The sequence below is a fragment of the Chanodichthys erythropterus genome, chromosome 11 (assembly GCF_024489055.1).
Source record: "Chanodichthys erythropterus isolate Z2021 chromosome 11, ASM2448905v1, whole genome shotgun sequence".
In the NCBI taxonomy this organism is placed as follows: domain Eukaryota; kingdom Metazoa; phylum Chordata; class Actinopteri; order Cypriniformes; family Xenocyprididae; genus Chanodichthys; species Chanodichthys erythropterus.
The window spans coordinates 54,516,793-54,533,672 of NC_090231.1; the positions used below are offsets into that span (position 1 = coordinate 54,516,793).

General features: G+C 39.1%; 1 protein-coding gene across 1 annotated transcript in view; it reads left to right on the forward strand.

The window, feature by feature from the left end:
* The window catches only part of trip4 (thyroid hormone receptor interactor 4), a 77,522-nt gene extending 61,708 nt beyond the window's left edge, over window positions 1-15,814 (forward strand). Inside the window, exon 13 of the mRNA XM_067401429.1 lies at window positions 15,557-15,814. Coding sequence (XP_067257530.1) covers window positions 15,557-15,615 — 59 coding nt within the window. The 3' untranslated portion in view covers window positions 15,616-15,814. The remainder of the gene's footprint in view (window positions 1-15,556) is intronic.
* The last annotated feature ends 1,066 nt before the right edge of the window (window positions 15,815-16,880 follow it).

Consider the following 16,880-nt stretch of genomic DNA (forward strand, 5'->3'; position numbering starts at 1 on the left):
TTCATGTCTTAAGTGAATGTAAAAAGTCGAGAAAGACAATGCATGTGTATCAGTATTTTGGATCTGTGCATTATGTCTTAAAGTGACAGCAGCCTAATATTCCTGCTGTCTGTGTTTTTAATGTTAATCAAACAACAAAAGACAAAGAACATCACTTACTGCTCTTAAATGAATAGCTTTTGTAAATTTAGTAATGATTAATCTTTATTTAGTTTGTGCAGTAAAGATTAAATGCAATGTTATTTTAAATTTGATTACTTTATTCAATTTCTGTACCTGAAAACAGTTTTTATTTTATTTGTATCTTTGCTCTATTGTATTTCTTTGTGCTTTTGCTTGTGGTTTGATTATTTGTACTTTTTTCTTCATTTTTTTTTGTTTGACAGTAGTCCTTTATTCCCTGAACACAATACAAATCAAACCCTAAAACTGTGATTGAAAACCGAACCGTGAGTAATTTAAACTGTAGTGTATGTACACATGCAAACAGACATCTTTAGGAGTTTGTGTTGTATGTGTGTGTCTGGTTTTCATGCATTTTTCAGTGCATTAAACTGAGATTTTCGAAAACGGAGACATTAGAAACCAAATGCTCATTGTTGCTGTTTGGGCTGTGCAATAATACATTTCAATGTTAGATATAGAAAATATTAACTTTTTAACATGGTTGATATCTGGCTTTAAAAAGGTAAAATCTTATACATGTGGCTAATACCAGTAATGTCATAGGAATAGTGTGCATAATCATCGTATTCTTCTTTTTACAAAAATCACCGTTTACTGCAAAATTAACATCCTTTATACCTATGTATAAAATCAACCATCACTGTTAGTTTTGCACTGTGATTGGTGTGGTCTGTCTGTCTTATTGAAAGTGCCAAATTACTACCTTCTCAAATGCACTCCTGAAAGACAAGGATCCACATGCAAAAAATGCTACTTAACACAGCTTTTAAGCCAGCTTTTAAGTCCATTACTTTACACTTTCTACCAAACCATATATAAATTGCAGAACAGAAGCAGTGTTACTAGTGGTTTCAGATTTTGGACCCAGCGTTTATCGGCACTACACTAATCATTTCAGCATAGGCCATTTAAAAATACAACCTTATCTGTCGACTAATTTTAAACCTACACGTCTCAGTGTTAGCAAAGCCTAACTGCATCGTATGAGTCATTTCCTGCTGGATTGAATTGTTAACCTTAATGTTTTAATATATGTCGTGACAACCAACCGTTTATCAGTGTTCCTCCCCCACTGCCAGGTAATATAGCTGAGTGTGCGTGTGTGTGTGTGTGTGTGTGTTCACTCTTTGGCTCATGCTTAAATAGAAGCACAACCATGGCGGCGAGTGCAACCAGTGCTTAGCCTCTGCAGGGAGATGTCAGGCAGAGCAAGCCAGCTGAGCGCAAGCCCTGAATACGGTCAGAGAGCGTCTGTGTGTGTGTGTGTGTGTGTGTGTGTGTGTGTGTGTGAGGGGGTAGTGCAGCTCAATTTCCATTTTTATTAACAATCCTGTTACCTCTGTCAGGGAGACGGATGGACGGGAGCTGGTGGATCAATGTCACTCTCCCTCCAGCATGCCAAAGAGCCAGCACAAGCACACCATTAACTGCTTCCTGTCCTACCCCTGCTCTGTGCTCAGCCCACAAGGAAGAGCTATAAATACTGCTTATGTTACCTTTCTCAAGGTCTTATCAAAGGTGCAATAGTCTTTAACAGGCACTACAAATGCAATTTCTTGCCATTACACTACAGGTAATTGATTGTTCAAGTGCTTGCTGTTAACTTAATTAACGGCGGTGTTTAAGACAAATAGCACTATTGCAATCGCTCATACAGGGGATTAGGGGGTTGTTCAAATCCCTAAATCTAAGTATTAAACTTTGTTGCATAAACTAACTCTGTTTGTGGTAAGGACATGAATGATTTTTGCTGAGAAAAGCCCCCAAATGAAGATAGCTCAAAGACATTATTGTGGCAGACATGTAAAGCATTGAGTAGACAATATAAAAAGTGAAAACACAGTATAAGCAAATGCATAGGAACTAGGGCTGTGAATTTTTGGCGTTAATTAGCTCGATTAATTGCCGAAAAAAATAATGCGTTAAAATTTTTAATGCACTTGCCCCGCCCCCAGACCTACATAGGTCATCTGAGATTTCACATAGTTGACTGATGATGAATATGATGCAGGGCAACAACTCACTGCGTGATATAGCCAATAGAATGCAGTTAGAATGTCCATAAAATTCAAGATATTTATTGGTTAAAATGAATGGAGAATATCTCATGTATGTATATAGCCTATAGTTCACGATAGTCTATAGTGAACAAGTTTGGGAATATTTTGAATAAAAAATAAAAAAACAAAATAAAAGTGATACATCTGTCATACAGCGCTATTGTGGCAGCGTGACGCCCCCAACTTTTACAATAAAAGTGCACATATATATACAATAAAAGTGCACATCTGTAATAAATTTTATGTTGAATCAAATAAAATATTTCTATCTGAATCTACGTTTTGTAATGTCTATTTGATGTTTTACACAATAACGACTTATCTCAAATTATCTATTTGGGTTAATTTCTCAGCTAAATTTGATGTATGATAAATTAATTAATCGCCACATCATGTAATTAATCAGATTAAAATAGCCCTAATAGGCCCTAACAGGAACACATTAAAGTCATGAGTGTGGCAGATCTGAATGCTGTCGATTTGTGTAAAAAAAAAGAAAGAAAAGGCATTTAAGTGGACTAAATTATTTGAGAAGTCCAGTATACGTCACCTGGAAGATCGATATAGGACAGTTTGATTAAAATTTACGAGGTCAAAACTAATTTTACACACTGCTAAAAACCACCCAAACACCATAATGCTGTGTGTTTCGTGATCAACCACTCTTTGAGTGAATGTAAAAATCTAGTTTATTAACTTTGTGTGCAAAATCTATGCAGTTATTCTGATTTTTTTTTTTTTTTACTGCAGTTTTTCATTCTTAACAGAAATTACTGCAAGAAGATGAACAGTTGGAGAAGTGTTTCGGAAAACCTCTCCTGCTGGTTTTTGATTTGTGACTCACTTACACCAACAAGAAGAGGGATTCCTGGTAGATAGTGGGGATGATTTCTCCCAGAGAGCCATTCACTCTGCTTTCTCAAACTGTAACCGAATACAAACCCTGATGGATTTTGCATGCACAATGATGGATTTATATCCATGTGTTATTTTGTGTTTGCATGCTGGGGTGTATCTCACGAGACTGGTACAGGAGTGTGTCTGCTGATGAATGCTGAGCTTGACAACTCTTACTGTGATGGTGTGGAAATGTTTGGATCCTGTCCCTGCTGAAAAGACACCAGCACCCCGCCCCATGGAGGGGCCTGACGATCAACCCCCCCACAACTGTGTGACCCATCTAAAAAGAGTCCTTTTATGGTAGCTGTAGCCTGACATGGTTGGTGTCCCAGTTTCTTAACTAGCTTAACCACCTAGATATCCTTAGTTAACCAGCTTCTATGCTATCTATTTTGGTTGAACAGCTTTACCAGCAAAGTTTTGGTTCATCACCACCAAACCAGAATAAACCAACCAGGATCAGCATGGAAATGAATACTTGTCTAAGCTTGTCTTTTTCAACAGGGTAAACCCCTGCTTCATTTCCTGCACACAAGACACTTTTAACCTTAGTCTGGGTGGAGGCCATATTTGATTTTAAGCAAATGACACCAAAGCTGTTAGGCATAGCATATCTTACCTTGATGTCAATCAGTACGTCCACCAGCCCCCCCACCCCAAAAAAATCTCAGGATAACATGGACCAACTTATTGAACATCGCACAGTCTCACATCAAATTAAATATGAATCTATCCTCACTAAGGTACATTGGAAAGTACGTACAGTATTTGATTTTGTCCGTGTCATAATATTAATTTGTTCTTTTTGAGTCTAGCTCTGTACCAGCCCACACACATACACACATCTCCATTTGCCCTTGCAGCAGGGAAGGTTCAACTCGCCCTCCCCCCAGAGAGCAGCTTTGCACTTGAGCTGACCGTTAAACATGCTTTGCTGGGTTGCCATAGGAGGGCTGAGCACAAAGGCACTGGTCCTGACCTCCGAGCGGCTGTTAGCAGGGCTCCTGCGGTCTCTGGGAGAGAAAGAGAGGCGCCAATATCGAGCTTAAAGATTCACAGGAAACTGTCAGTACTGACACATTTCTCCCTCTTCACTGCTGTACATGCAAATCTCAGTGCCTCAAAAAACAGAGCACCAGATCAGCCTCAGTTTATCCCCCCCCCCCCCTTCTGTTTCTCTCTCCTCCTTTCTCTCATCCTCTTTCTTTTGCCGCTGCTCTACTAATGAACATTTTCTTGCCCTGCCTCCCCCTCACAGGAGAGAAGTGGAACAGAGAGCTCAGCAGTGTTTGAGTGTGGGGGAGCGGTCATGTACTCAAGTGTTTCTCATTAATGAATGATAATGGAGCCATCATATCTCATGTAAAGAGCTCTGTGACTAATTGTGCTACACTGTTTGCTGGGAGGATCTGCCTGATCTCTCTTCCAAAGGCTTTAGTGAGTCACCATCAACATATATGTGAGATTTTCTCACCTGGATTTAGTTCTGACTCACTGTTTTGCAAGATTGTAATATACAGAGACCAGCTGGCTGTATTTCAGTTGTAGCTGTTGCTTGTTCAAAAACCAGTCTGTTTTGGTACTTTCATGGTTTTGGACATGTTTTGTCATTGTGGACATTGGGGGAAACCATATTAATAATATGGTTATTTTTTTTAACATGCTACAGCTTCTATTGTGTATTCAATTGTAGGGCTAAAACATTAATAATGCCCAATTATAATCTTTCCGACAATGGTGATATCATATATATTGTAGACATGGTATCATGGTAATACCATGGTATTCTTTGATAAGTTGGAGTCCCATTTATAAACACCAATGTGTTTCTTGATTATCAGTTTAAAAGGAAAGCATATACAAGAACAACAAAGGGCCTAAGACAGAACCTTGTGGAACTCCATACTTCACTTTTTCTGTGATGTCAACATAATAAGGCTGAAACACTACTTATGCTTGATTATTTAATTGATTAGCATGACACAGAGTAAAAGTTGAAGGTGCAATGGGTGATTCTCTTCAGAAACATTTTTTGTTATGATGGTTGAAAGTCTCCTCATATTCTGATATTGTAACGTAGTTTGTATGTATGGGAAGAAGGAGGTGGGAACCGGCGAACGTTCCAACAAACTTTAATATAAAATAAACAAATACAAAACGAAAGTAATGCCCACACCAACATAATAAAACATAAAATAACATCTAGGCCTGGTCCTATCTCATCCTTCACTGTCGTCGCTCCTCCTTTTATGCTTCTGGATCTCCTCCGTGAGAGACTCGCCGTCCCCTCATGGCTCTTACCCGCCCTGCTCGTCACATACCCCCATCACCCCTCGCAGGATGGGGGGTACTCCCGAGACTGCGCTCTACTCCCCACCCACACCCCCGGGGCCTGTCTCGGCGGCCACTGCACCTGGGGGTAAGGACAGACGACACGAGAGAAAGGAGACGGAAGCAAGGGGAATGACAGAACGAGAGAGGGGAGAGAGGAAAAAGAGAAAAAAAATTCTTTCACACTGCCGCTCGGTCCTCAGCCAGCCGAGAGGCTCTTCCTCGCGGTGCCATGCGATGGTACTGGACGCTCGGTGGACGGCTCAATCCTCCTCCGCCCCCTGGGGGCCGGCAATGGCTCCTCCGACTGAGGGCAGCCGGCAGCGAGTCCACCGTTCCCTGCTCCTCCCCTTCATGGCGGACGGCAGCAGGCTCCGGCCCACGGCGAACAGTGGCGTCTCCTCCGCTCCCTCGTGGACGGCAGCCACCCCACCTCGTCCCAGGAGCACGGCAGCGAGCTCTCCGTCCCACCTGTCACTAGGCACCACCGCCTCGGGCAGCCTCTTGCGGTCTTCACACTCCCGCGCTGCCCGAACTCCGCAGCACCGCGATCCCCCTCAGCAGCGAGGGCTCTTCGACAGCATGTCCCTCCTTCCTCCCGGGTTTCGGCACCAATGTAACGTAGTATGGGAAGAAGGAGGCAGGAACCGGCGAACGTTCCAACAAACTTTAATATAAAATAAACAAATACAAACGAAAGTAATGCCGACAGACCCTCGCGGACGTCTGCCGGCCACACAAACATAATAAAACATAAAATAATATCCAGACCTGGTCCTCTCTCGTTTTTTACTGTCGTCGCTCCTCCTTTTATGCTTCCGGAGCTCCTCCGTGAGAGACTCGAGGTGCGACTCACAGGTGAAGATCGTTGACACTCGCGTCACCGGCCTCGCGCCATTCCCTCACGGCTCTCGCCCGCCCTGTTCGTCACAGATATGTTAAGCGATCTAAATATATGTTTATAAATGCATATCAACTGTGCAAGGTGTAGGACCATAAAATTTTCATTCAATTATTGCATTCTGTCTGAATGGTCTGATAGCATCTGTTCCCTGTCGGTCAACGTGTGTTTGCATACCACTGTGCAGCCTGTTCACACAGCCATCATTCGTCATCAGTCGTTTCTTGTACGCTGTCAGAGCGAGAATGAAAGGTGAACAGCAACACCCTAAGAAAGACAGTCTTAGAAAGGCCTACAATGAAAATAAAGGCTTGATCATAAAAGAGCTAAAACCCCAAATTAATATCAGCGTTGCTTTTCCACGCCGGAGATAACTGCGGGAGTCAAAGGGTCTGAAAGATGATGCCATGTTTGCAGAATTTCTTTTGGACAGGTAGCTACATGGTATGATTCGATTTTGATGTGTTTTGATAGTAACATATAATGTAGCATATGCAGTTTGTGTATCTTTACTAATTAGCTCAACGACAGCAGCGCCCAGAGTCTAATCGGGAACTATTTTTTATGTTTTCAAAGTTGTAAGCAAACTACAACATCCACACCTTTGGTGCATGGATTCGTAAGGCCACCACCGCAAGATGCTTCAACCATTTGTTTTTGAATCCTGCTACAAACAATGAGTAAAACTTCTTGTTTCCTCCTTCAATGAAAATACCCTGAGCATCCCTGAGGGTATTGTGTGTGCCATCCTTAGCATGAAAGATGGTTTTGTGTTGTTCCTTCGCTTGATATTCTGACAATGTTTACAATATATTTTTGCTGAAATACTATCACTTTTCTCGTTAAAAAGACAATGATGTTGTTTATTTTGTGTTCAGTGCTGCTAGTTTTTCATCAGCTGTCACATTAGAAATATCCAGCATATCCAACTGCTGTATCTAATTCATTTTTAAAAAGTTGTTTATGTTCGGTATTGTAGTACTTTTATTCACTGAACTGTAAAGTTTTCTCACAGGTGAAATACACAATGTAATCCAATAATGTTGTCCTGGTTGCCTCGCTTCTGGTCTGTGCGTATTCATTTGTTTTGGAGGAGGCAGTGCTAACAGATGCTAACAGACTAATGCTAACAGACTAAAGCTAGGATTTTCCCCAGAACACCTACTGCACCTTTAATGTTATGGATAACATGGAACCGTGGTTTTATGGACATTTAAAGGTTTTTTATATATATGATGTTTCAGTAATCATATGAGATTAATGGACATAAGTTTTTGAGATATGGTATCATGTTCTATTTTAGGAACAAGTTTTGTATGTCATTTGATGCAAGAAAGCAATTCGTTTCTTCTACTTTTTTTGATCTGTACTTGATTATGGCAATGTAGTGTATCAGTTTGCTCCATGCTTCATCTTCTCTCTTCTTTAGATGCTGTTTACCATGGTGCTCTAAGATTTATATCAAATTGTAAATCTTCAACTCATCATTCTACCTTGTACAGTAGAGTTGGATTGGCTCTCTCTGTCTAGTAGGAGAAAAATGCACTGGTACTTAATCTTTTATACGTTGTATCTTTCCTGTCTTATTCAACAGAAAACAGTTAAGAAATATTTTCTACGTTCACAAAAATGTTTTAATCTTTTTGTTCCATTTACTAAATCTGAACTTGGTAAGAAAGCTTTTGTGTATGCAGCCCCGTTTGATTGGAATCACCTTCAATCGAAGTTGAACTTAAAAAATTTGCTGTCTTTTTAAAATAGTCATCAGGCAAATGGAAGATGATGCAGTGAAATGTAATTGTTTTTAATTCTGTGTGTATGGTGCAAATCTGTGTTGAAACTAATTTTATTGCTGCTCATTTTGGCCAGGTCACTCCTGTGAAAGAGATTTTTAATCTCAGTGAGTCTTTCCTGGTTAAATAAAGATGTTAATGGCATGTTTTTTAATGAAGGTCTAACAACAGTACCATGGTAATATCATATATATTGTGGACATGCTATCACAATACCATGGTATTCTTTGATACCATTTGATACCATCCAAAAACGCCAATATGGTTCTTAATATCATGTATATTAATAATATGGATGGATGGATGTTTTGTACATTATCTGGGTAGATTCTGCTAATGATGTCTACATTGCTCTATGGAGCGGATGGTTGTGACTGAGAATGAGTTTAGTTGTGGCTCCAGCAGTAGCCTTGAATCTGTGCTTAGCCTCAGGCTCTTGTGCTGACAGAGAGGGGAGGTGATTAATTGCCTCGGAGGGAACAGTTGCAGGAATTATTAATGGCTGCAGGATTAATCTGTTTTCTCTGGTTTGCCCATTAGTATGGGCGACCCTGGTGGCTGGAAGATTTTTTCTCCTAGTCTGGAGCTCCCTGGCAGCTTGTAGGATGGAGCTGTGTCTTTCTTTTCATCAGTCTCTTTTCTTTGTCTTTCTCTTCATGTGTCTGGAAAATTCCCATCCTCAGCTGGCTATTTCGGCAAACTCCAAACTCTGTGTGGCAGGTGGAATTGATTAATGTCACAGCATATTAGGGAAAGTGCTGTAAACACAGTGTGTCCCTGTTTCAACAGTTCAGGCACTGCAGTTCCTCTGCATACCTGTCCTGGTCTGTGTGTGTGTGTGTGTGTGTGTGTGGGTTTGCATCTAAAATGGGAAAATGCATTAGGTTTTTATGGAACATGTTCAGCTCTCAGCTATAAGCCTCAAACTCAGGCCTCCATAGGCAGAGGTGGGGCGAACTCGAGCTACATGACTTGACTCGAGTTGCAAATTTAAGGACTTGTGACATGCTTGACTAAATGAAGAAAGTTATTCGACTTGACTTATGGGGCGTTCACACCAGACGCGACTTGCGCAAATAAATTGCGCTATTCGCGTGTAGTTGGACGCTTGAACATTTTGAGTTTATTTTGAGTTTATTTGAGAAATTCACTTCACAACAGACGCGAATTTGCTTCATGAGAGGCGCTTCTGCCAGGCGGCTCCAGTCTCGTTTCTGCACACTTCCTCTGAATAAACACATCAACTCATCAGTGGGGAAGTAGTTGTAAAATATGGCGAATAAGCTCAATTTGCCGGCTTTAGCTAGCTTGTAGTCTCAAAAAAAAAAAAAAAAAATATATATATATATATATATATATATATATATATATATAGCTCAAATTGAGTAAAGAGCATTTTTTACAACTTACCAGATTGTCTGACCTCCTCACTCACTTTCTTTCCAAGCAAGATCCTTTTTATTCCTTTTTCTATAAAAGTATTAAGATGTATCGTACAGCTCTGGGTATCCACATACATCGACTATTAATTTGTCCTCCATTGTTGTTTTGGATTTCTGCCTCCTCTCGCTATATCGTAATCACGTCACTACTAGAACAAGCTCCTGATTGGTTAATGCGTTGCGAAAATTCGCCAAAGTTCAGATTTTTCAACTCGCACGAATCACGTGTGTCAAACGCCAGAAATGCTCAATTCGTGCCACGTCATCCGCACGAATCGCACTGCAAGATGTCTATTCGCATCTTTGCATTGACTTAACATGTAAATCACTCGCGCTTAACGCTTCATTCGCGTCTAGTGTGAACGCATCATTAGACTTGAGAACCAATTAAATATATTGTGGGTAAAACGCCCATATTATAGAGTTTTTATATTTATAACATATAGTTAAGCACTATTTCAAGAATTTCAGCACAGTTGTAAATGGGCGACATCAGGATGTTCACTATGGTCACATATTCTGAACTTCTGTTTACCCCTAAAAGCAAAGAACAAAAAATAGTAAATATTAAAACTACACTTATTTCAGTACTGTGACTTGACTTGATCCTTTGCAAGACTTGACTTGCACTGCGAGCATTTGGCTCGAGACTTAAAGGAAGGGACCTGAGACTTGCTTGTGACTTGAACATGTGTGACTTTCTCCCACCTCTGTCACCACAGAAAGCTCTGCAGAAATTATAAGGACCATCTTCCACAATGTTCAAAATGTCCCCTGACCTTTGCATGTTTGTTTGTTTTTTTTTTAGATATTTTCGGCTATTTTGACAATGGGCAAACATATTTTACCATATTTAAGTATATTCAGCAGAAAACTTTTCACAGAATTCTGGCTACCTTCATTCATAAAGTGCTGCTCATTCCTTGCCTCTTGCTTGTTCGTTTGGTAGATAATTTGGGCAATGTGTTTATACTTTTTTTCTGATAATAAAAGTGTAGCACTCTCAGCTCCCTTTTAACACACTTGATGAAAAAGGTGCACATATTCCATGTGGACCTATTCATACCTTTCATTTTAGTCCAATTCTGCAGCAAGGGAAATAGAGTAAATTCCACACGATTAAACCAGCTGAGAGTCTCTTGTGAGGAGACTTGTGTGCAATGAATTTACTGCAGTGAGGGAGCTGTAAGTGTCTGTGAGCATTCATGACATGCTCTAATCATTAAGGTACTTAGAGTTAGATAGGAAAAACAAGCTGGATTTCCCCAGACTGTGTTGTGATTCTCCCTTGACACTGCTGAGCGTTATCCATGATTGAAACCCTCAGAGATTGTCAGATCCTGCAGCGAATAGTGATTTGTTTTATTAGGCTTTGACTTGACTCGATATCACAAATGAAACATCAAAACAAGGACTGTCTATCTTTATTACATTATTATTTCTAGTCATTTATTTAAGCTCATCTTAACTCATTAACATGGATAATACTTCTAGAGCTAGATCAACAACGCTCCAGCTGTCTGTGTTTATTACCCCCACTGAGTGCATGTGTTGATGTCCCTCCTCCCACCCTTCACTGCCCGTGGCTACAAGACAAACAGCCTTTTCAGGAACCAATATGATTGAACACAACAAAAACAAGATCATATTTTCTCCTGTACAGTTCCTTTGGGGATCTCCAACAATGAAATCCATCCTGAACATTTATAATACTATTGGATTTCTGCCATTTGTGGTCTTCTATGGACAAGTGTGAAACATTATAAGTGTAATCAAGGCTTTAATGAGAATAAAAAGATAGTCTACCAGAAAATGAAAAATATTATTGGTCATTCAGGAATTACATCCTTAATACACTCAGCTAACTGATATTTCATGTGGCTAGAGAAATTATAAAACTTTTAGTTTTTAGTTAGTTTTATCATCACCACCACCACCACCACCACAGTGAAAGCTAATGTCATGATTTCTCTTAATATCATCTAAAGGGAATGTGTACAAGGAGAATAACAAAGGGCCAGAGACAGAGCCTTGTGGTACTCCATACTTAACTTACAGTACATTGATTATATTATTGATCTGCCTGCATTGTACGAGAGCTGAACTGAGATGGACAATGACATCACTGTTTTCTCCAGAGCTGCTGTATAGATAAATGAACCAAGTTAATAACGTTTTTACAATGGAAATGAATCAACACTGAACCTGCTTAAGCTGGACAATGACACTATTTTCTTCTAAAGCAGCTGTACAGCCAAAACAAACATTGTTGCATTATTTTCCTGTTATTGAAACAATCCGTATTGTAAGAAGCGTTATATGAATAAAGGTGACTTGACTTGATTACCAGTGAATAACAATTTAAATTTCAGTCTTTCTCATGCAAAACTATTATATGACAGACCACTTTTATGGTATTGTTTTGTCCTTTTTGAAGCATCCTACTAGATGACCCCTGCTTATATTTTTAGGTGTATTGTTTTAAGTTCCAGCAGAGATCCCTGTTACATTTTACTTGCAAAAACAAAATGAAAGAAAATCTACCCTTAAGTTTCCAACAAACAGTTATAGTTCTTCAAATGAGCCCAGGGTGGTTCTATTCGTTTTTTAGTTTGTTTTGTCGTCTTTGTTTTGTTTTTTGTGAAATAAAAAATCAAGTTCTGAAATGCTGTTAGACTTTTTACTCGTAATTGTTATTTTATTGAGCTTGGATGACACAAATTATGCCTATTGATTCGATATACTATCATGACTTGTCATAGTTTAACATTTTCAGTTAATCAAAAATGTATTTAATTTTAAGTTCTGTTAATGTAAAATTCAATCTGATGACGTGTAAACGTGTTTCATTTTTTTGAGATGTATGAACACTTAATTTAATTTAGACGAACTTAAGTTAAGTGAAACTGGGCTGGGATTTATATTTCCCATCATGCTTTGCACTTGAAAGGAAGAGTAAATGCTAAAATTAAGTGTTATATAATGTTTTTTGAACAAGATTAATGGTAAGGGAGATTTAGCAGTAATTAGTGTTTTCTTATGCTAATTTAGAAGAGTTTCTGTTAATGTGGGTTTTTGGAGATTTACCATCATGGTGACAAGCGGTGCTTGGTAAGTTCATGTTACTTAGAAATGCGTTTTATTGTGTCCAAAAAGCATCTTCACCTTACTTAAAACATTATGTTGGATCAACTTAAATAGTTGCATTCATGTTGACAATTATTAAGTTCATGTTACTTAGAAATGTGTTTTTATTGTGGCAAAAAAAACGTCTTCACCTTACTTAAAACATTATGTTGGATCAACTAAAAATATTGCTTTGAATTAATGTAATTCTCCCAATTGGCTTAAGTTAAAAATTCTAGTGGAAAATGTTAACATATTTATTTTTTTTGTCGAACCAATGTTTTATTTTTTAGAGTGTTGATCTGAGCGTAGGTAGTTGGAGAAAAGCCAGATTTGCTAGATGATGGAGTTCCAGCATTGCTCCGTACCCACTGCACCTATTATTGGGCAGGCTCCCTTGCTGCAGTATGGGTAATAAACTGCTTCACAGCAGCCCCCAACTAGAGCAATCAATGGGAAATTATCTTGCCAGATCGATGTCTGGGCTCTAAGAAGTTGCATCACCAGCCAATGCAGAAAAGTGGGACTCAGCAGCTCTACGTAACTATTGGCTGGAGAAGTGCATCTCCATTAGATTGTGTTTGTACTGTGATGTTTCTTTATAGTTAAATAGATTATGTTATGTATAGATCTCTCTCAAATTAAGGTTTTGATTTAACCCCATAGCAGGTCTCTTTTAAATGGTGTGTGTACCAAGAGCAGTACAGTGGAACACTAACAAATTAAAAATGATTCTGGAATAGTATTAGCTGATTTCAAATATGCTTTTATTGCTCAGTTTGTTAAAAAGTATGTTTTATCAAAGAAAAAAAAAAATCTCTTTCTCTTTGTTGTGACAGTGTGCTTTGAAATATCATTCAGATACATGTTCTGAAAGATTGTTTACAGGCTTTTGCTTTCCTAGAGCCCAGGTTTAATAGAACGAGACAAAAAAAAAGACAACATCCGACAAGCTGGCTTTAGCGTATGTCGTGTTCCGTGACTCAAATTTTGGTCAGGTAACAGATTTCATCAGTATGAGCTTTTTGAAGTGAGACAGATTTTGCAGTCATTGCAGGTTGACAGACGCTACCGCTGTACATCTTGTGCTGAATGCTGCCAACTGAAAAAAAGTGGCCAGCTAAGATCAAGGGTTGGAATTGAGAGTCTTTGCTTTCCCACAGAATAGAGATGCTGATGCCAGCCAGATCAGCATCATCTCCTCCTGCTATCGATTGAGTGGCTCCAGTTTCAGAATTGAAGACTGTTGAGAGCCTCGTACAGACGGCTCTTAGCTACTGTAATGCAGCATTAGGAATCACAGAATCTCACCCCTGAAGAATCTGATGGAACAACCGACACTAGCCCAAGATAGTATAGTCAGAAATTGAGATTTCTTGCATATATGTATTAACTGGATATGTTAAAGTATTAGTTCACTTCAGAATTCAAATTTCCTGATAATTTACGCACCCCCATGTCATCAAAGATGTTTAGGTCTTTCTTTCTTCAGTCGAAAAGAAATTATAATTTGAGGAAAACATTCCAGGATTATTCGCCATATAGTGGACTTAGTGGCTACCAACGGGTTGAAGGTCCAAATTGCAGTTTCAGTGCAGCTTCAAAGGGCTCTACACGATCCCAGACGAAGAATAAATAAATATTATACTTTTTAAATAATATATTTTTTAACCACAATGCTTGTCTTGCACTAGCTCTGCTCTTCAAAGAGCTCTACACGATCCCACATGAGGAATAAGGTTCTTACCTAGCGAAACACTCTCATTTTCTAAAAAATAAAAATAAAAAATTGACATACTTTTTAACCACAATGCTCGTCTTGCGTTAGCTCTGCGATGCGCCACGCATTACGTAAGCGGAAGTAGGATGAAAAACTCCATCTCATTTTCTCCTCCAACTTCAAAATCACCCGACATTAGGGCGTTTGACTTAGTCTTTGCACGTTCACTTTGTAGACACGGGATTGGTATTTCCGCCTACGTCACAAATGACCTTTCCATCATGATTACGTAATGCGTGGCGCATCGCAGAGCTAGTGCAAGAAAGCATTGTGGTTAAAAAGTCAATTTTTTATTTTTATTTTTTAGAAAATGAGAGTGTTTCTCTAGATAAGACCCTTATTCCTCGTGTGGGATCGTGTAGAGCTCTTTGAAGCTGGACTGAAACCGTAATTTTGACCGTTGTACCCCAGTGAAGTTCACTATATGGAGAAAAATCCTGGAATGTTTTCCTCAAAAACCATAATTTCCTTTTGACTGAAGAAAGAAAGACATCAACATTTTGGATGACATGGGGGTAAGTAAATTATCGGGAAATTTGAATTCTGAAGTGAACTAATCCTTTATTCTTATACAGTAAAATTGAGAACAATTCAATGTTTCATATTAATTGTTGTTGTTTTCTTTAGATGCAGGTAACACTGGACTGTTGTACATCATTCTAGGAAGAAAATTAGAGCTCTCTGAACTGTTTCCTAAATGCTAGTTGGTTGTGAGTCAGTATTCTCAGAATTTCTTGCTCTTCACATTCAACAGATGGACTCTTCTGTGAATGCATCATCTAGATTTAAACCTGTCCCTGAGTAATGATGTGTTAGTGTGACATTTACAGCACTGCAATCCCTCTATGTACGATGAGAGAGTGTGAAAAAGGTGTTGGAAGTGTGAATGTGTGTGTAAACAGATTCATAAATTCTCTCTTCCTGATCCCAGCCCTCAGCTCAGCAGGGCAGCTCTTCGTTGTTTGACAGGGAGCTTTGAAAAGGTCACTGGGACTTGAATCGCCATTAACCTCACCCCTCCCCATTCTCTCACACAGGGAAACTGGAGAGCCAGAGCCACCAAAGTGCCAAGAAGTGTTTAATGCAGCCGGCGTGACCTGAACAAAGCCATGGCGGTCAAGAGACGAGGAACAGAGAATCCCGGTGGAAGTCTCGCGTTGGTCGTGTAATGCTACAATGGGAATCACAAAGTCACCTAGCTGGGACATCAGTACAGCAAATGCACAATCGTTCCCTGATTGAATGATATTGCTTTTTCTGCAATAAAAGGGTGAAGACTTCTTGTGTGTCTGTTCTTTAATACATTTCAGTTGTAAAATATAATATATTTGTTATAATTCTGCGTAAATGCTGTCGTATAATTAACCAGCTCCCTTTTAATCTCAACTGGATTTCCAGCTCATAAAGCCGACGGTCTGAACCAGAACCGGTTGGCTGAGCATGGAATTTTCTGCTTACTAAAGAGGCAATTGTGCTGGAGAGCTCATATTGGAGCTGCTCTTGTTATTTGGGCCACAAAGCCTCTCAGGTTTTGGGCCCGCTGCTCTCAAAGTGATTGAGTGGCCTCTTTGTGACACAGGCATCTCTGCACCAGAAAGAGCAAATGACTGGCTCCATTAACGGTAGATTGCATGATGGGAATTGCATTCAAGTAGCCATGGAGCATATATTTCCCTCTTCTTGTGCAAAACGGGACATCGCTTCTTCTGTACATTTCAGCACGGGGAAATACATCAACATGATAAGTGGTTAGACAACATCTGCGCTCTGGTGAATGGAGAGTCTGTTCTGGGATTGCTTCATTTTTTATTTTGGTTCATATGTCATATGTGAATCATTTTGGGTAATTCTCACAAATTAATTTAAAAAAGAAAAAAAGTCGGCCACATTTTATATTAAGGTCCATTTCTCACTATTAACTGTGACTTTTGCCAGAAGGTAGTTGTTAGGAATTGGGAACAGGTTTAAGGGATGTAGAATATGGTCATGCAGAATAAGGCATTGCTTTATAAGTACTAATAAACAGCCAATATCCTAGTAATTTGCATACTAATAAGCAACTAGTTGATACACTGTAAAAGAAGAATTGTTGGTTTAACTTAAAGTAAGTTACTTGGTTTCCTTAAAATTGAGTTAATTGAAATTAAAAATTTGAGTTATTACAATGAAAGCGATTGGTTTTATCAACAGAAACTCAAAGTTTGACAAAAGAAAAAATGTGGTAACAAATCATAAAAATAATATTTTTACATTGTAGTGAGAATTGAACTCTAAACTACAGTGTTACCAAAAAGTCATTTTCCCACCAAATTCCAATTCCTGTAATGCAAGAAAGATGTGATGTGAATTTTTTCAATGTAT